The sequence below is a fragment of the Salvelinus fontinalis genome, unplaced genomic scaffold, assembly GCF_029448725.1.
Source record: "Salvelinus fontinalis isolate EN_2023a unplaced genomic scaffold, ASM2944872v1 scaffold_0885, whole genome shotgun sequence".
NCBI classification, from domain to species: Eukaryota; Metazoa; Chordata; class Actinopteri; order Salmoniformes; family Salmonidae; genus Salvelinus; species Salvelinus fontinalis.
The window spans coordinates 2,571-22,518 of NW_026601094.1; the positions used below are offsets into that span (position 1 = coordinate 2,571).

The following is a 19,948-nucleotide window of genomic DNA, read 5'->3' on the forward strand; positions in this document are numbered from 1 at the left end:
TTGTATCCAGGGCTTCATTGCCAAAATCCCAGATTATCCCTTTAATGTTGCTAGAATATGTTTACAACTGGCCTAATCAACATGTGCTAAAATAGTTATTTGACTTCAATAGTGTTAGTTAAAGGGATACGTTGGGATTAACGCTAGTTATCATTGTCTTGTGAAACTTCCTCTAACTTCCTTCATACTGGACACAGAGATAAAAATGGTATCCATGAGTTCAACTGACTCAATCTTGAATTATCCCTTTAATATATTAATATGAAATAGATTGATTTCTAACTTGCAGAATGTGTCCCACTTCTCACTAATGCACTAGTGTGGGCTTATTTGTTATTTATGTCACCTACCATTTAGACAACATCATGCAAGGCCTCCCTGACACTATTAATTGAATACATTATTTTGTTGGTCATTACAGACCTATGATATAGATAAATATTTTTACCTAAAGTAATTTCCTATTCAGGTTTTACAGCATTGTCTGAGCAACATGGAGAGAAGGCAAATTCAGACAAATGATGTCAATGTTTAAATGTTTTTCCCTACAGACATCTACTCCCTGAGCTACATCTACACTGCCCTGTCAAAGACAGTAGAATTGCCTGGTATCCATGAGTTCACTGCCATGGGACTGATGAACAACCAACAGATCGATTACTATGACAGTGTGTCAAAGAAGACGATTCCCAAACAGGACTGGATGAGGGAGAAGCTGCCAGCAGACTACTGGGAAAAAGGGACTCAGTCACGCAAGAGCAAGGAGCAGTGGTTCAAAGTCAACGTCAACATCCTGATGGATCGCATGAGGCACAACAACACTGGTGAGGGAACACCTGCGATCTATCCTACGCTCACCGTTAATCTTTTAAAATTGTAGGTCATTAGTTATCCATATATATTGTCATAGATGCACCGTTCACCTTTTTCAATATTGGTTTTCCTCTCAGATGTCCATGTCCTTCAGTGGAAGGTTGGCTGTGAGATTGACCAACAGAGTGACGGCACACTGAAATTCATGAAGGGCGCTGACCAATACAGCTACGATGGTGACGACTTCCTGGCCTTTGATGATGTCACTATGCAGTGGGTGGCCCCAGTTGTTCAAGCTCAGATGACTAAGAGGAAGTGGGACGGGGTGCAGATCCTCAACACGTACACCAAGGGCTACCTGGAGAAGGAGTGTGTGGACTGGCTGTCCAAATTCATGGAATATGAGGACAAGGAATTCAGTAGGGCTGATTGTGAGTACTTAAATAGTATAGCCTAACAAACAAAAACAACCATTTGTACATGTGAGATCAGAAATAATATTAATGTTCTCTGTTTATTCCCTCTTTAGCCCCTCCAAAGGTCTATGCATTTGCTAAAAAGGCCAAAACTGCAGGACATGTCAGACTGACCTGCATGGCCACAGGTTTCTATCCTAGAGATGTGTTAATGCATATTAAGAAGAATGGTGTTCCATTAACCAAACATGATGGAGTGCAGTCTACAGGAGTCCTACCCAATGATGATGACACCTACCAGATCAGGATGAGTGTGCAGATCCCAGAGGCAGATAAGGAAACTTATGAATGTTATGTCGGCCATGGAACTTTGAAGGAGCCATTTGTGGTAAAATGGGGTAAAGTATGGCTAATTTGGTTTAGTGTTATTGATGGTTAATATGGTTTAGTATTATTGACACAGGAAACAATCTTAATTTGAACTGAACAGCATACTAACAACAGCTTTGCAAGTGAAGCAGGAACAAAACTGAAATTCGCTTCTGGTTACATATTGTTGCTTTTTCTAAATACTCTGCCTTTTGTTTTTCAGATGGAGAATGTTGTGATTGCAGTAGTTTCGGTGCTGTAGTCATTGGGGCAGTCATCACCGTTGTAGTTCTGATCTTGGTTTTGGTGGTCCTGTTTGTTCTGCACAGAAGAGGGACAATTGGTAGGTCTTGATTTATATCAATTAACAATTAAATGTTTTTGTTGTTAAATGTTAAGAAAAGTTTTATCTAAGGTACAACTATGAAAGTTGGGCTCTACGGCCAAAATCTATATGAATTATTACATTTCTATTTATTTTTCTCTTTACACATTAAAGTGATTCCTGGATTGAGAACTCGAGGTTAGTATCACAGCCTCTCCCTCTGTCTGTATACGTTGTCAAAGTCTGTTATGCCACAAATGCTTTTCTATGATGGACAATATTTACAAATGCTGAGTTTTATAATTTAACATTTCAGTAATTTAGCAAGCGCTCTTATCCAGAGCGACTTTGAATAGTAAGGGTATACCATTTCTAGTACTGGTCCCCCGTGGGAATCTAACCCACAACCCTGGTGTTGCAAGTGCTACGCTTTACCAAATGATCCACGCGGGACACTGTAGAATTGTATTGTAGCCATACATTCAAACATCTACTGACATCTTCCTGTGTTTTTCTTCAGCTAATGGCAATGGAGCGGCTGTAATGGTGTGAAAAGGAAATAGCAAGGTAAGACAACAGTCTTCAATCCCTCAAATGAACTAAATCTGTTAGGTTAGGTGTTGCTTCAGAATACAAGTATGTGTAAATACTAGCCTAATGATTTTAGATTTTGGTTTTGCCGTTCTCAAAAGACTGAGAAAATGGCTGACCCCAATATGAAAGATTTTGTGTGTGGTCTTCACCATAGTCCAAAGGTGCCCTGATTACTCTATAAGACAAGCAACGTTAGTATGATAATGAACATGCAGGGAAATCTGAGTTATAGTATGCCAGAGAACAGAACAAGGCACTATTATCAATCACATATACACTAAAAAACATTGTTTGCTTACCACACAATCAGCATATGTTTCATTAACAAAATGGTTTCATGATATTTCAATCCTTATCTCATTTTTGGGGGGCTAGACAGGACTATATAGAATTATTATATAATCCTGAAGGACAATTATTATACAAATTTATTATTTTATGGGTAATTAAAATGAAAAGCTATGTGGTACAAGTAACCCATAATTAATTTAGATGAAATAGATTTTGCAGTACTTTAGATGACTGCTTTGTCTGACATTGTTGGTTGTGAGTTGTTTTTCCATGTTAGTAACAATAAGTAATCAGTGTAACTACATTTTCCACTGTAACTCGTGTTCAATCTAATAATGCACATCTTTTCCATGTTGTCTAATTATGTGCAGGTGGATAGATGACCGTTGGTGGCCAAACTTCCTGACCGGACCACGAAGAAACGTTAATTCATTTCATAATTTTATAGGATGGCTATTGATAACACTATTCAGTTACACAGATTCATTCTCATAAGCTAGTGATGGAAATTATAGTTACTTTGTTGCAATATGCTAAAAACTCCAATAACCCCAAGCACACATCAGAATCCTCAAAGAAATGATTGATCACAAAATCAAAATTTGTCCATGGCCATCTGTCTCCAGACTTTAATCCCATTGAAAACCTGTGTTTGACTTGAAGGGGGCAGTCCATAAGCGCAGACGAAGGATATCAAGGAACTGGAATGATTCTATATGGAGGAATGGTCTAAGATCCCTCCCGATGTGATCTCCAATCTGATAAATATTTTAGAAAAAGCCTCAGCGTTGTTATCCTCGCAAGGGTAGAGTGATGGAGTATTGAAAAATTGTCAACTTATTTATTGGCACCCATCTTTTAAGAATGTGGCTTTTACTAAACAAAATCTCTCTTGAGTAATTGTGTTCCATTTATTTTATAGTGTTTTTTGCCCTTTGCCCTTTTTATCATTATCAAGGGTGCCAATAATTATGGACGTGAATGTATATACTGCACTTTCTTCGGTTTGATGCACTGATGAGAAATAATTGCAAACTTTCCTCTGTAAATATAGGGCGGCAAGCTCACCTGATCGGAAACAGTCCAAAGACACGGCGCCGAACAAGGCTGAGACGGGCAACACAGGCCAGGAGAGTCCAACACGACACCAATTCCCTTTCTGTCGCCTCTGCATCTGGAACACAAACCACACAGCGGTTACCACACCAGCCCAGGGCTAGGGTCGCTGTGGGAGGAGAGCTGAGCAGAAACAGAAATTATGCCTATATATGTACACTGATAGTCAATCACTGTATTCTTTACCTGCTGCCTAATGATAAACAGGAAACCAAACAAACCAACACTTCTGGTGAATAGAGAAAGCAGACTATGCTTTGACTGATACAGTGCATTCAGAAAGTATTCAGAACCCTTGACTTTATCCACATTTTGTTACATTACAGCCTTATTCTAAAATTGATTCAATTTTTTTTTTCTCAATCTACACACACTACGCTATAATGACAAAGCAAAAGCAGGTTTTAATTTTTTAAAACAAATTTATAAAGATTAATAAACAGATCAAATTTACAGAAGTATTCAGACCCTTTACTCAGTACTTTATTGAAGCATCTTTTGCAGCGATTACAGGCAAGAGTCTTCTTGGGTATGACACTACAAGCTTGGCACACCTGTATTTGGGGAGTTTTTACCATTCTCTGCAGATCCTCTCAAGCTCTGTCAGGTTGGATGGGGAGCGTCGCTGCACAGCTATTTTCAGGTCTCCAGAGAAGTTCGATCGGGTTCAAGTCCGGACTCTGGCTGGGCCACTCAAGGACATTCAGAGACTTGTCCCGAAGCCACTCCTGTATTGTCTTGGCTGTGTGCTTAGAGTCACTCAATGCCTAGGTGTACCCTCACTGTACTCACATCCTACCATACCCTTGTCTGTACATTATGCCCTGAAACTATTCTACCACGCCCAGAAATCTGCCCCGTTTATTCTCTGTTCCCAACGCACTAGATGACCAGTTCTTACAGCCTTTAGCCGTACCCTTATCCTACTCCTCCTCTGGTGATGTAGAAGTTAACCCAGGGCCTGTAGCCCCCAGCATCACACCTATTCCCCAGGTGCTCTCATTTGTTGACTTCTGTAAACGTAAAAGCCTTGGTTTCATGCATGTTAACATCAGAAGCCTCCTCCCTAAATTTGTTTTATTCACTGCTTTAGCACACTCCGCCAACCCTGATGTCCTAGCCGTGTCTGAATCCTGGCTTAGGAAGGCCACCAAAAATTCTGAAATTTCCATCCCTAACTACAACATTTTCCGTCAAGATAGAACTGCCAAAGGTGGCAGAGTTGCAATCTACTGCAGAGATAGCCTGCAGAGTTTTGTCATACTATCCAGGTCTGTGCCGAAACAGTTTGAGCTTCTACTTTTAAAGATCCATCTTTCCAGAAATAAGTCTCTCACTGTTGCCGCTTGTTATAGACCCCCCAGCCCCCAACTGTGCCCTGGACACCATATGTGAATTGATTGCCCCCCATCGATCTTCAGAGTTCGTACTGATAGGTGACCTAACCTGGGATATGTTTAGCACCCCGGCCGTCCTACAATCTAAGCTAGATGCCCTCAATCTCACACAATTTATCAAGGAACCTACTAGGTACAACCCTAAATCCGTAATCATGGGCACCCTCTCAGATATCATCCTGACCAACTTGCCCTCTAAATACACCTCTGCTGTCTTCAACCAGGATCTCAGTGATCACTGCCTCATTGCCTGCGTCTGTAATGGGCCTGTGGTCAAACGACCACCCCTCATCACTGTCAAACGCTCCCTAAAACACTTCAGTGAGCAGGCCTTTCTAATCGACCTGGCCCGGGCATCCTGGGATATTGACCTCATCCCGTCAGTAGAGGATGTCTGGTTCTCTAAAATTGCTTTCCTCGCCATCTTAAATAAGCATGCCCCATTCAAAAAATGTAGAACTAAGAACAGATATAGCCCTTGGTTCACTCCAGACTTGACTGCCCTTGACCAGCACAAAAACATCCTGTGGCGTACTGCATTAGCATTGAATAGCCCCCGTGATATGCAACTTTTCATGGAAGTCAGGAACCAATATACACAGTCTAAGCTAAGGCTAGCTTTTTCAAACAGAAATTTGCGTCCTGTAGCACTAATTCCCAAAAGTTTTGAGACACAGTAAAGTCCGTGGAGAATAAGAGCACCTCCTCCCAGCTGCCCACTGCACTGAGGCTAGGAAATACTGTCACCACCGATAAATCTACGATAATCGAGAATTTCAATAAGCATTTTTCAACAGCTGGCCATGCTTTCCACCTGGCTACCCCTACCCCGGCCAATAGCTCTGCACCCCCCCCAGCAACTTGCCCAAGCCCCCCCGCTTCTCCTTCACCCAAATCCAGATAGCTGATGTTCTGAAAGAGCTGCAAAATCTGGATCCCTACAAATCAGCTGGACTAGACAATCTGGACCCTCTCTTTCTAAAATTATCCGCCGAAATTGTTGCAACCCCTATTACTAGCCTCTTCAACCTCTTTCATATTGTCTGAGATCCCTAAAGATTGGAAAGCTGCCGCGGTCATGAGACACTCTAGACCCAAACTGTTACAGACCTATATCCATCCTGCCCTGCCTTTCTAAAGTCTTCGAAAGCCAAGTTAACAAACAGATCACTGACCATTTCGAATCCCACCGTAACATCTCCACTATGCAATCTGGTTTCCGAGCTGGTCATGGGTGCACCTCAGCCATGCTCAAGGACCTAAACGATATCATAACTGCCATAGATAAAAGACAGTACTGTGCAGCCGTTTTCATCGACCTGGCCAAGGCTTTCGACTCTGTCACTCACCGCATTCTTATTGGCAGACTCAATAGCCTTGGTTTCTCAGATGACTGCCTCACCTGGTTCACCAACTACTTCTCAGAGTCCAGTGTGTCAAATCGGAGGTCCTGTTGTCCGGACCTCTGGCAGTCTCTATGGGGGGTGCCACAGGGTTCAATTCTCGGGCCGACTCTTTTCTCTGTATATATCAATGATATCGCTCTTGCTGCTGGTGATTCTCTGATCCACCTCTACGCAGATGACACCATTCTGTATACATCTGGCTATTCCTTGGACACTGTTAACAAACCTCCAAACGAGCTTCAATGGCATACAACACTCCTTCCGTGGCCTCCAACTGCTCTTAAACGCTAGTTAAACTAAATGCCTGCTCTTCAACTGATTGCTGCCCGCACCTGCCCACCTAACTCTGGACGGTTCTGACTTAGAATATGTGTACAACTACAAATACCTAGGTGTCTGGTTAGACTGTAAACTCCCTCCAGACTCACATTAAGCATCTCCAATCCAAAATTAGATCTAATTTCGCAACAAATCCTCCTTCACTCATGCTGCCAAACATACCCTCGTAAAACCGACTATCCTACCGATCCTTGACTTCGGCGATGTCATTTACAAAATAGCCCCCAACACTCTACTCAGCAAATTGGATGTAGTCTATCACAGTGCCATCCGTTTTGTCACCAAAGCCCCATATACTACCCACCACTGCGACCTGTATGCTCTCGTTGGCTGGCCCTCGCTACATATTCGTCGCCAAACCCACTGGCTCCAGGACATCTATAAGTCTTTGCTAGGTAAAGCCCTGTCTTATCTCAGCTCACTGGTCACCATAGCAACATCCACCTGTGGCTCACGCTCCAGCTAGTATATTTCACTGGTCATCCCCAAAGCCAACACCTTTGGCTGCCTTTCCTTCCAGTTCTCTGCTGCCAATGACTGGAACGAATTGCAAAAATCACTGAAGCTGGAGACATATCTCCCTCACTAACTTTAAGCATCAGTTGTCAAAGCAGCTTACCGATCACTATACCTGTACACAGCCCATCTGTAAATAGCACACCCAACTACCTCATTCCCATATTGTTATTTATTTTTTTGCTCTTTTGCACCCCAGTATCTCTACTTGCACATCATCATCTGCACAGTTATCACTCCAGTGTTAATGCTAAATTGTAATTATTTCGACACTATGGCCTATTTATTGCCGTACCTCCCTAACTTTACTACATTTGCACAAACTGTACATATATTTTTCTATTGTGTTATTGACTGTATATTTATCCCATGTGTAACTCTGTGCTGTTGTTGTTGTCGCACTGCTTTGCTTTATCTTGGCCAGGTCCCAGTTGTAAATGAGAACTTGTTCTCAACTGGCCTACCTGGTGAAATAAAAGTTGTGCTGTTGGAAGGTGAACCTTCGCCCCAGTCTGAGGTCCTGAGTGCTCTGGAGCAGGTTTTCATCAAGGATCTCTGTACTTTGCTCCGTTCATCTTTCCTTCGAACCTGACTAGTCTACCAGTCCCTGCTGCTCAAATACATCCCCACAGCATGATGCTGCCACCACAATGTTTCACTGTAGGGATGGTGCCAGGTTTCCTCCAGACGTGACGCTTGGCATTCAGACCAAAGAATTCAATCTTGGTTTCATCCGACCAGAGAATCTTGTTTCCCATTTTCTGAGAGTCTTTAGGTGCCTTTTGGCAAACTCCAAGCAGGCTGTCATGTGCATTTTACTGAGGAGTGGCTTCCGTCTGGCCACCCTTCCATAAAGGCCTGATTGGTGGAGTGCTGCAGAGATGGTTGTCCTTCTGGAAGGTTCTCTTATCTCCACAGTGGAACTCTGGAGCTCTGACTGCGTGATCATCAGGTCTTTGGTCACCTCCCTGACCAAGGCCCTTCTCCCCGATTGCTCAGTTTGTCCAGGCGGCCAGCTCTAGGAAGAGTCTTGGTGGTTCCAAACATCTTCCATTTAAGAATGATGGAGGCCACTGTGTTTTTGGGGACCTTCAGTGCTGCATAACGTTTTTGGTACCCTTCCCCAGATCTGTTCCCGACACAATCCTGTTTCAGAGTTCTACAGACAATTCCTTCAACGTCATTGCTTGGTTTTTGCTCTGACATGCACTGTCAACTGTGGGACCTTATAAAGACAGGTGTGTGCCTTTACAAATCATTACCAATCAATTGAATGTACCACAGGTGGACTCCAAGTTGTAGAAACATCTCAAGGATGATCAATGGAAACAGGATGCACCTGAGCTCAATTTCGAGTCTCAAATCAAATTGTATTTGTCACATGCGCTGAATACAACAGGTGCTTACTTACAAGCCCTCCACAGGATCAGTGGGCCCCCTGTGGGACGGTGTAGCTAACGTAGGCTAATGTGATTAGCATGAGGTTGTAAGTAACAAGAACAATTCCCAGGACATAGACATATCTGAAATTGGAAGGAAGCTTAAATTCTTGTTAATCTAACTGCACTGTCCAATTTACAGTAGATATTACAGTGAAAGAATGCCTTGCTATTGTTTGAGTAGAGTGCACAGTTATGAACTTGAAAATATTAATAAACCAATTAGGCACATTTGGGCAGTCTTGATACAATTTTTTTAACAGAAATGCAATGGTTCATTGGATCAGTCTGAAACTTTGCACATACACTGCTGCCATCTTGTGGCCAAAATCTAAATTGTTTCTGGGCTGGCATACATTATGGCCTTTCTCTTGCATTTCAAAGATGGTAAAAAAAAAAATGATTTTTTTTCTTTGGATTATCTTTTACCAGATCTAATGTGTTATATTCTCCTGCGTTAATTTAACATTTCCACAAACTTAAGTGTTTCCTTTCAAATGGTATCAAGAATATGAATATCCTTGCTTCAGGTCCTGAGCTACAGGCAGTTAGATCTGGGTATGTCATTTTAGGCTAACATTTTAAAAAGTGCGGATCCTTAAGAGGTTTTTATCCAAAAATGCAGTTTTAAGAAAATACCTAAAAAAAGTAAGAATAACAAAGAATTTAAGAGCAGCAGTAAATAACAATAGCGGGGCTATATGCAGAGGTTACCGGTACCGAGTCAGTGTGCGGGGGCACAAGTGTTGAGGTAATATGTACATGTATGTAGAGTTATTAAAGTGACTATGCATAGATAATAACAGAGAGTAGTAGCAGCAGCATAAAAGAGGGGGGGGGGGGGTGCAATTAGTCTTGATAGCCTGGGTCTTGGGCTAATGCGGTAACACATGGTCTGTGGTTGTGAGGCGATGTTTGATGCGGCTTATTGTAGAGAAATTAACGTTAAATTCTCTGGCAACAGCTTGGGTTGACATTCAGCATGCAAATTTCACGCTCCCTCAACTTGACATCTGTAGCATTGTGTTGTGTGACAAAACTGCACATTTTAGAGTGGATTTTTATTGTCCCCAGCACAAAGTGCACCTGTAATGATCATGCTGTTTAATCAGCTTATTGATATGCCACACCTGTCAGGTGGATGGATAATCCTGGCAAAGGAGAAATGCTCACTATAAGGGATGTAAACAAAATTCTGTTCTGAATTGGAGAGAAAAAAGCTTCTTTTTTTTGTATGGAAGATTTCTGGGATCTTTTATTTCAGCTCATGAAACATTGCATTTATATTTTCTGTACATAGTACATACAATTTTTGAATATCTGATTGCCTGGTGACCTGACATATGTCTGAATTTACTCAAGGTTCTGAGACCCCATTATCAATGTGTCTATTTTATTTAACTAGGCAGGTCAGTTAAGAACAAATTCTTATTTTCAATGGTGGCCGAGGAACAATGGGTGAACTACCTTGTTCAGGGGTAGAACGACAGATTTTTAACTTGTCAGCTCTGGGATTCGATCTTGAAACCTTTCGGTTACTAGTACAACGCTCTAACCACTAGGCTACCTGCCCCTCCTGTATTCAGTACACTAAAGACAAGCTAATGCATTTCTTAGCCTGGGCCAAATACATATTTGACTATATAATGATGACCAACAACATACCTGCAAAAGTCAGACGGATGCCTTTTCCAAATCGCACTGTCCCATCGTAGCGACCAGCACAGTAGTAGAGTCCCAAATCTGCTTCTGTCACCACAATGATCTCCAAACGGTTGTTTTCCTTTGTGTCAAAGTGACCCGTGTATTCCTCATTAACTGCTGCAGTATTTAGAAAACGTGATAGCCTGGTAACAGTTATAAGGGTAACAAGTTCCTCTGAGAGCAGTTGGAACCAGATTATTTCTTTACTGGTTTTGAGGTTGCACGACAGGGAAGCATTTTGTCCTGCCTGAACAAAATGTTTCTGGCAGCTCAGTTGACATGGCCTGCTTCTCAGGCTCAGAACTTGCAAGTTCAACTCGCGGTCTGTTACAGTGAAAATGTATGGAATAGACTGAGATCGGTAAGAGACACAACCTTGGTATTTTTTTGCTTTCTTAAGTAAGGCCGCACCAAAATGCAGCCTAGCTCTGTATTTTGGTGGTGTGGCAGCCAGCGGAAAATACGGAGCGTGCGGGTTGGTAATGTTCTCTAGTTGCACTGTGATTGGCTTAGTGTTCTGTCACTCATTGGGACACTACATCACCGCAACATCTACAGGTAGAGCTCTAAAATTCAAGCCCCTTGGATGCTACCATAGAGTTACATTAGAAGTGCCCATCCAAGAAGGCTCAAGGTCATTGGCCACAGATAAAATTACGTAAAATCACGTTATATCTACAGTAGCTTTGATTGTACATCATTCTTTCAAAATCTTAGCTAACAAGCTAGCAGTCATCATGAATCAAGTCGACAATCTACTGGCAAATCCTTTTCAATCCTTGTCATATTAAAAGAAAATAATGAAGAGAAATTATAGATATTAGTGCTCATCGGTCGTTGGACATAAACATTACACAACAAGTTGGAAATCACAAATTCAACAATGAGTGGTTTGGAAGGAATCAGTGGCTAACTGCAAGCGTTGCAAAGCAATCACTAACCTGCTATTCAGTTGAGTGGGTGTGTGGTCCAAGTCTGAGTGTAAGCGTCTCTTTTCCAAGCTTCTGCCGATCTCAAAACAGCTGGAAACTCGTAACTGGGAAATCTCAGACGTCAGTGAGTTCAAGACAACTGGGAAATCAGAAAAAAACTAAAATATGGAATTGCAAGTCGGGAACTCCAGCCTCTTTCTAGCTCCAACCTGAGATCCTTTACGTCATCATGATTCAACTTTGTTTTTTTCTGAATTCCCAGTTGTCAAGCACCATAAATCCAGAGAATGCCAGACTTTGATGACAAAAAATTATGACAAAATTTTCCCACGAAGGACCGCCAAGTCAGCACAGCACAACAAGGTGAGTCCAAAAATGTATTGTATTAGAGGTCGACCGGTTATGATTTTTCAACGCCAATACCGATTATTGGAGGACCAAAAAATCCGATGCCGATTTTTATTTATTTATTTGTAATAATGACAATTACAACAATACTGAATTAACACTTATTTTAACTTAATATAATACATAAATAAAATCAATTTAGCCTCATAAATAATGAAACATGTTCAATTTGGTTTAAATAATGCAAAAACAAAGTGTTGGAAAAGAAAGTAAAAGTGCAATATGTGCCATGTAAGAAAGCTAACGTTTAAGTTCCTTGCTCAGAACAGGAGAACATATGAAAGCTGGTGGTTCCTTTTAACATGAGTCTTCAATATTCCCAGGTAAGAAGTTTTAGGTTGTAGTTATTATAGAAATTATAGGACTATTTCTATCTATACATTTGTATTTCATTAACCTTTGACTATTGGATGTTCTTATAGGCACTTTAGTATTGCCAGTGTAACAGTATAGCTTCTGTCCCTCTCCTCGCTCCTACCTGGGCTCGAACCAGGAACACATCGACAACAGCCACCCTTGAAGCAGCGTTACCCATGCAGAGCAAAGGGAACAACTACTCCAAGTCTCAGAGCGAGTGACGTTTGAAACGCTATTAGCGTGCACCCCGCTAACTAGCTAGCCATTTCACATCGGTTACACCAGCCTAATCTCGGGAGTTGATAGGCTTGAAGTCATAAACAGCGCAATGCTTGAAGCACAACGAAGAGCTGCTGGCAAAACGCACAAAGAAAATACTGTAAGGACGGCCCATGTTCTGTCTCTGTACATTTCAGAAGTGCTGAACAGATAGTTATATCGACTACGTCCATCCTAGCTCGCTCATTAATGTCTTAATCGAAATGGATTTCCTCTTATCTGCTCCTCGTCCCCTTATGCTCTAGTTTGTACATCATAATTGTCAGTATAAACCACATTTGTTTAAGCAAGTCATCCATATCAGCAATGTTTTTTAAAAGGCAGTAAATGAGACTGAATGAACTCTTTCGCTGCCAGACAAGGCTCCGCTGATAGCCAGGTGTAGCAGTGGTAAGGTGATGGGACTGCTGTTGGGATTCTTCTTTTGGGACAGCTTTATGTAGGCCCTAACGGTTTGTGGCCACCGTTTATCACCGTTATAGTGCAATTAATGTGTTGTGTTGTGTAGTGGCTTTGCTGGCATGCGTAATTTTTTTTGTTTGCCCCACCAAGATTTACATGCTAAAATTGGCTCTGCTTAGGCCTATAAATCATGGTCACAAGAGATATGAACTAACAGGTTATAGAGCAAACAACGCAATTATCACAACACGTAGGTTGCAATATGGCTTTTTTAAATGTATTTTATTCATCACATGGTTCGTTAGCAACAGGTGTAGACTAACAGTGAAATGCTTTATTACTGGCCCTTCCCAAAAATGTAGAGAGAGAAAATAGAGAAATAATAGACATGTAATAATAAAAGTTCTAATAAATTCACAATGAATGATAACTTGACTACAGTTGAAGTCGGAAGTTTACATACACTTAGGTTGGAGTCATTAAAACTAGTTTTTCAACCACTCCACAAATGTCTTGTAAGCAAACTATCAAGTCGGTTAGGACATCTACTTTGTGCATGACACAAGTAATTTTTCCAACAATTGTTTGTCAGATGTTTACATCTATCTCCTAGAGATTAACATATTTTGGTGCAAAAAGTGCAAATCAATCCCAGAACAACAGCAAAGGACTGTGTGAAGATGCTGGAGGAAACCGGTACAAACGTATCTATATCCACAGTAAAACGAGTCCTATATCGACATAACCTGAAAGTCCGCTCAGCAAGGAAGAAGCCACTGCTCCAAAACTGCCATAAAAAAGCCAGACTACGGTTTGCAACTGCCCATCGGGACAAAGATCATACTTTTTGGAGAAATGTCCTCTGGCCAGATGAATCTAAAATAGAACTGTTTGGCCATAATTACCATCGTTATGTTTGTAGGAAAAAGGGGGAGGCTTGTAAGCCGAAGAACATCAGGGTGGCAGCATCATGTTGTGGGGGTGCTTTGCTGTAGGAGGGACTAGTGCACTTCACAAAATAGATGGCATCATGAGGCAGGAACATTATGTGGATATATTGAAGCAACATCTCAAGACATCAGTCAGGAAGTTAAAGCTCGGTCGCAAATGGGTCTTCCAAATGGACAATGACCCCAAGCATACTTCCAAAGTTGTGGCAAGATGGCTTAAGGACAACAAAGTCAAGGTATTGGAGTGGCCATCACAAAGCCCTGTCCTCAACCCCATAGAAAATTGTGGGCAGAACTGAAAAAGCGTGTGCGAGCAAGGAGGCCTACAAACCTGACTCAGTTACACCAGCTCTGTCAGGAGGAATTCAACCAACTTATTGTAGGAAGCTTGTGGAAGGCTACCCGAACAGTTCGACCCAAGTTAAACAATTTAAAGGCAATGCTACCGAATACTAATTGAGTGTATGTAAACTTCTGACCCACTGGGAATGTGATGAAAGAAATACAAGCTGAAATAAATCATTCTCTCTACTATTATTCTAACTTTACACATTCTTAAAATAAAGTGGTGATCCTAACTGACCTAAGACGGATAAGTTTTACTAGGATTAAAGGTTTACTAGGTTTTACTAGGATTAAAGTTTAAATGTATTTGACTAAGGTGTATGTAAACTTCCGACTTCAACTGTATATACAGGGGTACCAGTACCGAGTTGATGTGCAGGGGTACGAGGTAATTCAGGTAGATATGTACATATAACTGGGAATAAGTGACTAGGCAACATGATGGATAATAAACAGTAACAGTATGTGTGATGATAAAAAAAAGTTAGTGGGGGCCTCCCGAGTGGGGCAGTGGTCTAAGGCACTGCATCTGCATCGCAGTGCTAGCTGTGCCACTAGAGATTCTTGGTTCGAGTCCAGGCTCTGTCGCAGCCGGCCGCGACCGGGAGACCCATGGGATTGGCACACAATTGGCCCAGTATCATCAGGGTTAGAGGAGGGTTCGGCCAGCAGGGATGTCCATCGCACACTAGCAACTCCTGTGGCGGGCCGGGCGCAGTGCACGCTGACACGGTAGCCAGGTGTGCAGTGTTTCCTCCGACACATTGGTGCGGCTGGCTTATGGGTTAAGTGGGCATTGTGTCAAGAAGCAGTGTGGTTTGGTTGAGTTGTGTTTCGGAGGACGCACACTCTCGACCTTCACCTCTCCGGAGTCCAAACGGGAGTTGCAGCGATGAGACAAGACTGTAACTATCAATTGGATACCATGAAATTGGGGAGAAAATGTGGGGAACATTTTTTTTTTTTTTTATCATTTAAAAAATAGAAAAATTAACAAAATAAAAAATAAAAAAAATACTGCAAAAAGGGTCAATGCAGATAGTAGTTATTTATTTAACTATTTATCGGTGTCATAGTAGTATCATACATCAATTACTCTATTAACTACAACTTGCAGTAAGGTATCAAGGGGCTATCCTCTCAGTCACCAGTGCCATATGTTACGTAATGGTCCAGCGAGGGTATATGAGGTCATCGCCATGTAAAAACTTCTGAATGGAATGTAGGTACCTCATATCTGAAAGTCTTCATCTGAAAACAGGATCCCTACTAAATGTGTTCCTTACATGGATGTAATGTTTGTTGTTATCTGGCGCCCTCCACTGTATGAAGTAGGCTAAGTAGGTTACTGTATGTCCAAATTCACAGACAGATCACTCTCAGAACCATCTCTGGTATGTCTCGAGAGCATATCAAATGCACAAAACTAGTAGAAAGTATTTACTACTGTCATCATTCTAATAGCATTGTTTGGAAAGTCTCTCTGCAGGGGTCCCACCTGGTTCAGATCTGTACTCACAAAGAGATCATTAAACGTGGCCTAGCCCTAGTGTGAATGGCCTCTTATTTGCCAATCAATCCAAAAAAGGCATTTCTAAATTAGTATGAAAAAATATGTATTGTGCATAAAATAAGATACATAATATATGTGAAAAAACATGTCAATGTCCTCTCATTGACAACTTGCCAAAATGATTTCTATATGTCCCACTATCAGTTAGTCCAGTTTATTCTAGTTAGACTAAACTCAATTCACGCCTGCTATGTCTGCCCTCAGTGAGAAGAGTCTCGGTTACTGAGGATCATCGTCTGTACCTGGCCTGCAGTGGCACCGTTGACTCAGTGGAGACACGAGGTCAACGAGATCATAGTCATTAAACGAGGCCAGTCGGTTGCTTACCGGAACCACCAGAAATATGACCCCCAGCCTGATGACTCTCTGGTTATAGAAGAGCTGGAGCCCTCCGACTCTGGGGCCTACCACTGCAACGACCAGCTAGTGGCAGACGTGGAGGTACTGAGAGGTATGAGGACAGGAGGCTACAGTGTGTGAAATTAAACGCTTATCTGACCACCCCTCTAGAATAATGAATATGTTTTTAATAAATATATTGGTTGCCGTCCTTGATGATGAGAGCTGAAAATGGACCACTGACTGGACGATCAATAATGGTTGAACCAATTATCAATTTCAAGCAGAACAAGTGGACAACCACCAATGAAATTGCTCTGCCATTGGAGTGATGGAAGAATATAAGTAAACATTTTTATGGAAATTAGCTGAAACATATTTTTTGGGTCTAATGAGCATATTCCTGTCATTGTCTGTAACATTTCAGCATCTTGTTACAATCATTTCATAAATGTCTTCCCACAGGCCAAAAATGTGCTGTTTCTGCTGGCAGAACCCTATTGCTGCCCTGTACTGTATCTAGAAAAGCCAAGAAGAGGTGGTTCTTCAAGAAAGATAATCATGCGAAACAGGAAAGGGGAGAGGGAGGACCCACTGAACAGGTTTTCATTTGATGAAGATGGAGCCATGCAGAACCTCAATCTGCAGCCAGGGGACTCTGGAGTGTACCTGTGTAATGGGGAAACGGCAGCTAAAGTAACAGTGTTGACAGGTAGAGCTTTCCAAATAGCATTTTATCTATTTAATTGTCCGTGTTTTATTTTAACAGTGACATTTTCATTTAATTAAAAGATCAGGCTCAACAATCAACTTCATCACTTCCTAGGAAAATCAGTGAGAGAACGCATTGGGGGAACCACACTTTAGAGACCCCTCTAATCCCATTCCCCTGTCATTTAAAATGCCATGCTTATGCCTGACTTGATTATTTATTTATTTTTGCAATCCCAGATCACCTCAAAATCCAGAGTTTCACTGCTGTTATGAAAACAGGTAACACACAGCAACACTATGCAATTCTTATTACAAGTATGAAAGTAACACTGTGATTGTAAATTCCATGACCTATATTCTTCACCATATATTTTCAGATGTTGTTGGGAGAGATAAGGCCCTACAAATGGTAGGTTGTCCACGGACATTCAGACACAAATTAGACTGAATGAAAATGATTTCAAATCTTTGTTGTTGCTCTCTGTGGTGAAACTAAAATGGCAGTGTGTGTTGGTCAAAATTGAGGATCTTGAAAAACAAGAACATGAGTGCCACCCAGCTTTATGGTTGCCGTTAGCAACCCTCCATGCTGTGCTCACTACAGAGAGCATCAACTTTCGTCCTGCTATCTTTAATACAGGTGACATTTTCACATGTTGAACTGTGCTTTTGTCTTTCAGTTGTGGTGATGATAGCTGTCGTTGGACTATGCTTCATCGTGCTTTTGGCTGGAATGATGGGCCTTTTTGCTGATAGACAGACTGAACAGGAAGAAAGAATTGCAGTACAGGTAAAAAATGTTTAAAAAACTCTGTTACATTATATGCCTCTGATTTTGTTTGTACAAGCTTTTAGGTCCATATAACGCTATTACATTGGCCTATGCGGTCATGCAACAACCTTTTTACAAACATGTGATATGATCACCTTATTTCCTATAGTGACAGGACACAAGCAGGAAGGAGCTCCAGACAAGGTGCTTGTCAAATCTAGGTAAAGAACACTGTCTAATCGTTTGCTACCAGAAAAGTCACAATAGTAGTGTTTGTGTGAAACGTGTGCGTTCTCCCAACAAGTATTGCTCTCATTGTAAACAAGTGATTGTTTCATATTTTGTCTTATAGGGTCTGAGACACAGGGTGATGGGGAAGAAGTGAGTACAAATGAATACATCTCACTGCTAACTGAAAGCATTGCTGAAATGAATGTTTGTGTCTCAGGGCCCTTCTCATGTGGAAGACAGTGAGGTTCAGTTTGCATCTCTGGGTCGGCAGAACTGGAGGGAAAGATCGAGGGTACAGGGAGACCAGCATCACGTCATCTACTCCGCTGTGGTCACTGCTAGACCAGCATTCCAGGGTTTGAAGAGCGTAACACATTGATTTGACCGATTGACTCCTTAACCAGACAGTTCGTATTTGACTTCTGTTACATAGGTGACATCTCCCTGGGCCAATCCTGGCACTCCCTGAGCAGTGGGGCGGGCATTACCAGTGTGCTTCAGACTGCCATATTGCAGACCCACTTCCTGTGAAAAACATATTTATCATGATTAGAGATTAAATATTAACATCATGCCATCCAAACCTGTCAGGTGTACATTTACAGTTAGATAAGGTTTAGTCCTAACTATTATGACTTCAATCATTTACAGAAGTACTTTTACCTTGAGACTTGAATTCCTGTTCACACAGGTGTTGCACAAACATTTTGTTTTACCTGAAAGAGGGAACAATTTAGTTTTAAAGGGGCAATCTGCAGTTCAAACAATTACAAAAAGCTTCGCCCACCACTGCTTTGGTAAATAGCTGAGCAGTCGGTCTGGAGAGATGGAACCACTCTCAAATTCATAGACAGAACGATGGATGCAAGGACTGACCATCCATGAGATCAAATGATAGTTTTAATCATGTTTTGAGAATATACAGGGTTTGTTTACAATTACAGTTTTTATAAAAAATTAGAGTTAAACAATTTTTGGGTTTTGATGGGGTAGGACAGTTGAACTAAGCTCATGAGGCATTTATAGGTGATATTCTTCAAGAATCAATGGGTACAAATTATTACTTTGAAAGTCAAAATATCTATGAATCAACTGCAGATTTGCAAAAGACTAACTTTGGTTTTGGAGTATGATGTGTCTTTAAGTAAACTTGTCAAGCGTTCAAAGATTGCGTTTACATTCCCTGCTGTTATTGGTGCTACCATTCAACCATAACAAGAATGGGGATTACCAAAATGTAACGAATGCTCTCCTCCTCTTCGTCTGAAGAGGAGAAGCGAGAAGGGTCGGACCAATACGCAGCGCTGTAATCCATAATGATTTATTAACAGAACGAAATGAAACACGAAAACACTCTTAAACAAACTACAAAACAACAAACGACGCAGACCGACCTGAACATAAGAACTTACATATACACGAAGAACGCACGAACAGGTACAGACTACAAACAAACCGAAACAGTCCCGTGTGGCGCTACAAACACAGACACAGGAGACAACCACCCACAACAAACAATGTGAAACCACCTACCTTAATATGGTTCTCAATCAGAGGAGATGAAAACCACCTGCCTCTAATTGAGAACCATATCAGTTCACCCATTAACCAACATAGAAACACATAACATAGAATGCCCACCCACATTCACGCCCATACCGACTAACACATAAAAAAACAACAGAAAACAGGTCAGGAACGTGACATAACCCCCCCCTCAAGGTGCGTACTCCGGACGCACCACCAAAAGTCTAGGGGAGGGTCTGGGTGGGCATCTGACCACGGTGGTGGTTCAGGCTCTGGGCGAGCCAGGCCGCTCCTGGCTGGCTGGCTCGCTGACGGCTCTGGCTGCTCATGGCTCGTTGACGGCTCTGGCTGCTCATGGCTCGCTGACGGCTCTGGCTGCTCATGGCTCGCTGAC

General features: G+C 41.7%; 1 protein-coding gene across 1 annotated transcript; it reads left to right on the top strand.

The window, feature by feature from the left end:
* Positions 1-613: 613 nt before the first annotated feature.
* On the top strand, positions 614-1,693 carry LOC129847586 (H-2 class I histocompatibility antigen, L-D alpha chain-like). The gene is made up of 3 exons (XM_055915338.1): positions 614-824; positions 951-1,244; positions 1,343-1,693. Exons 1-3 carry the CDS (start codon positions 629-631, stop codon positions 1,666-1,668), a joined length of 816 nt encoding a protein of 271 aa, XP_055771313.1. The 5' UTR covers positions 614-628; the 3' UTR covers positions 1,669-1,693.
* The last annotated feature ends 18,255 nt before the right edge of the window (positions 1,694-19,948 follow it).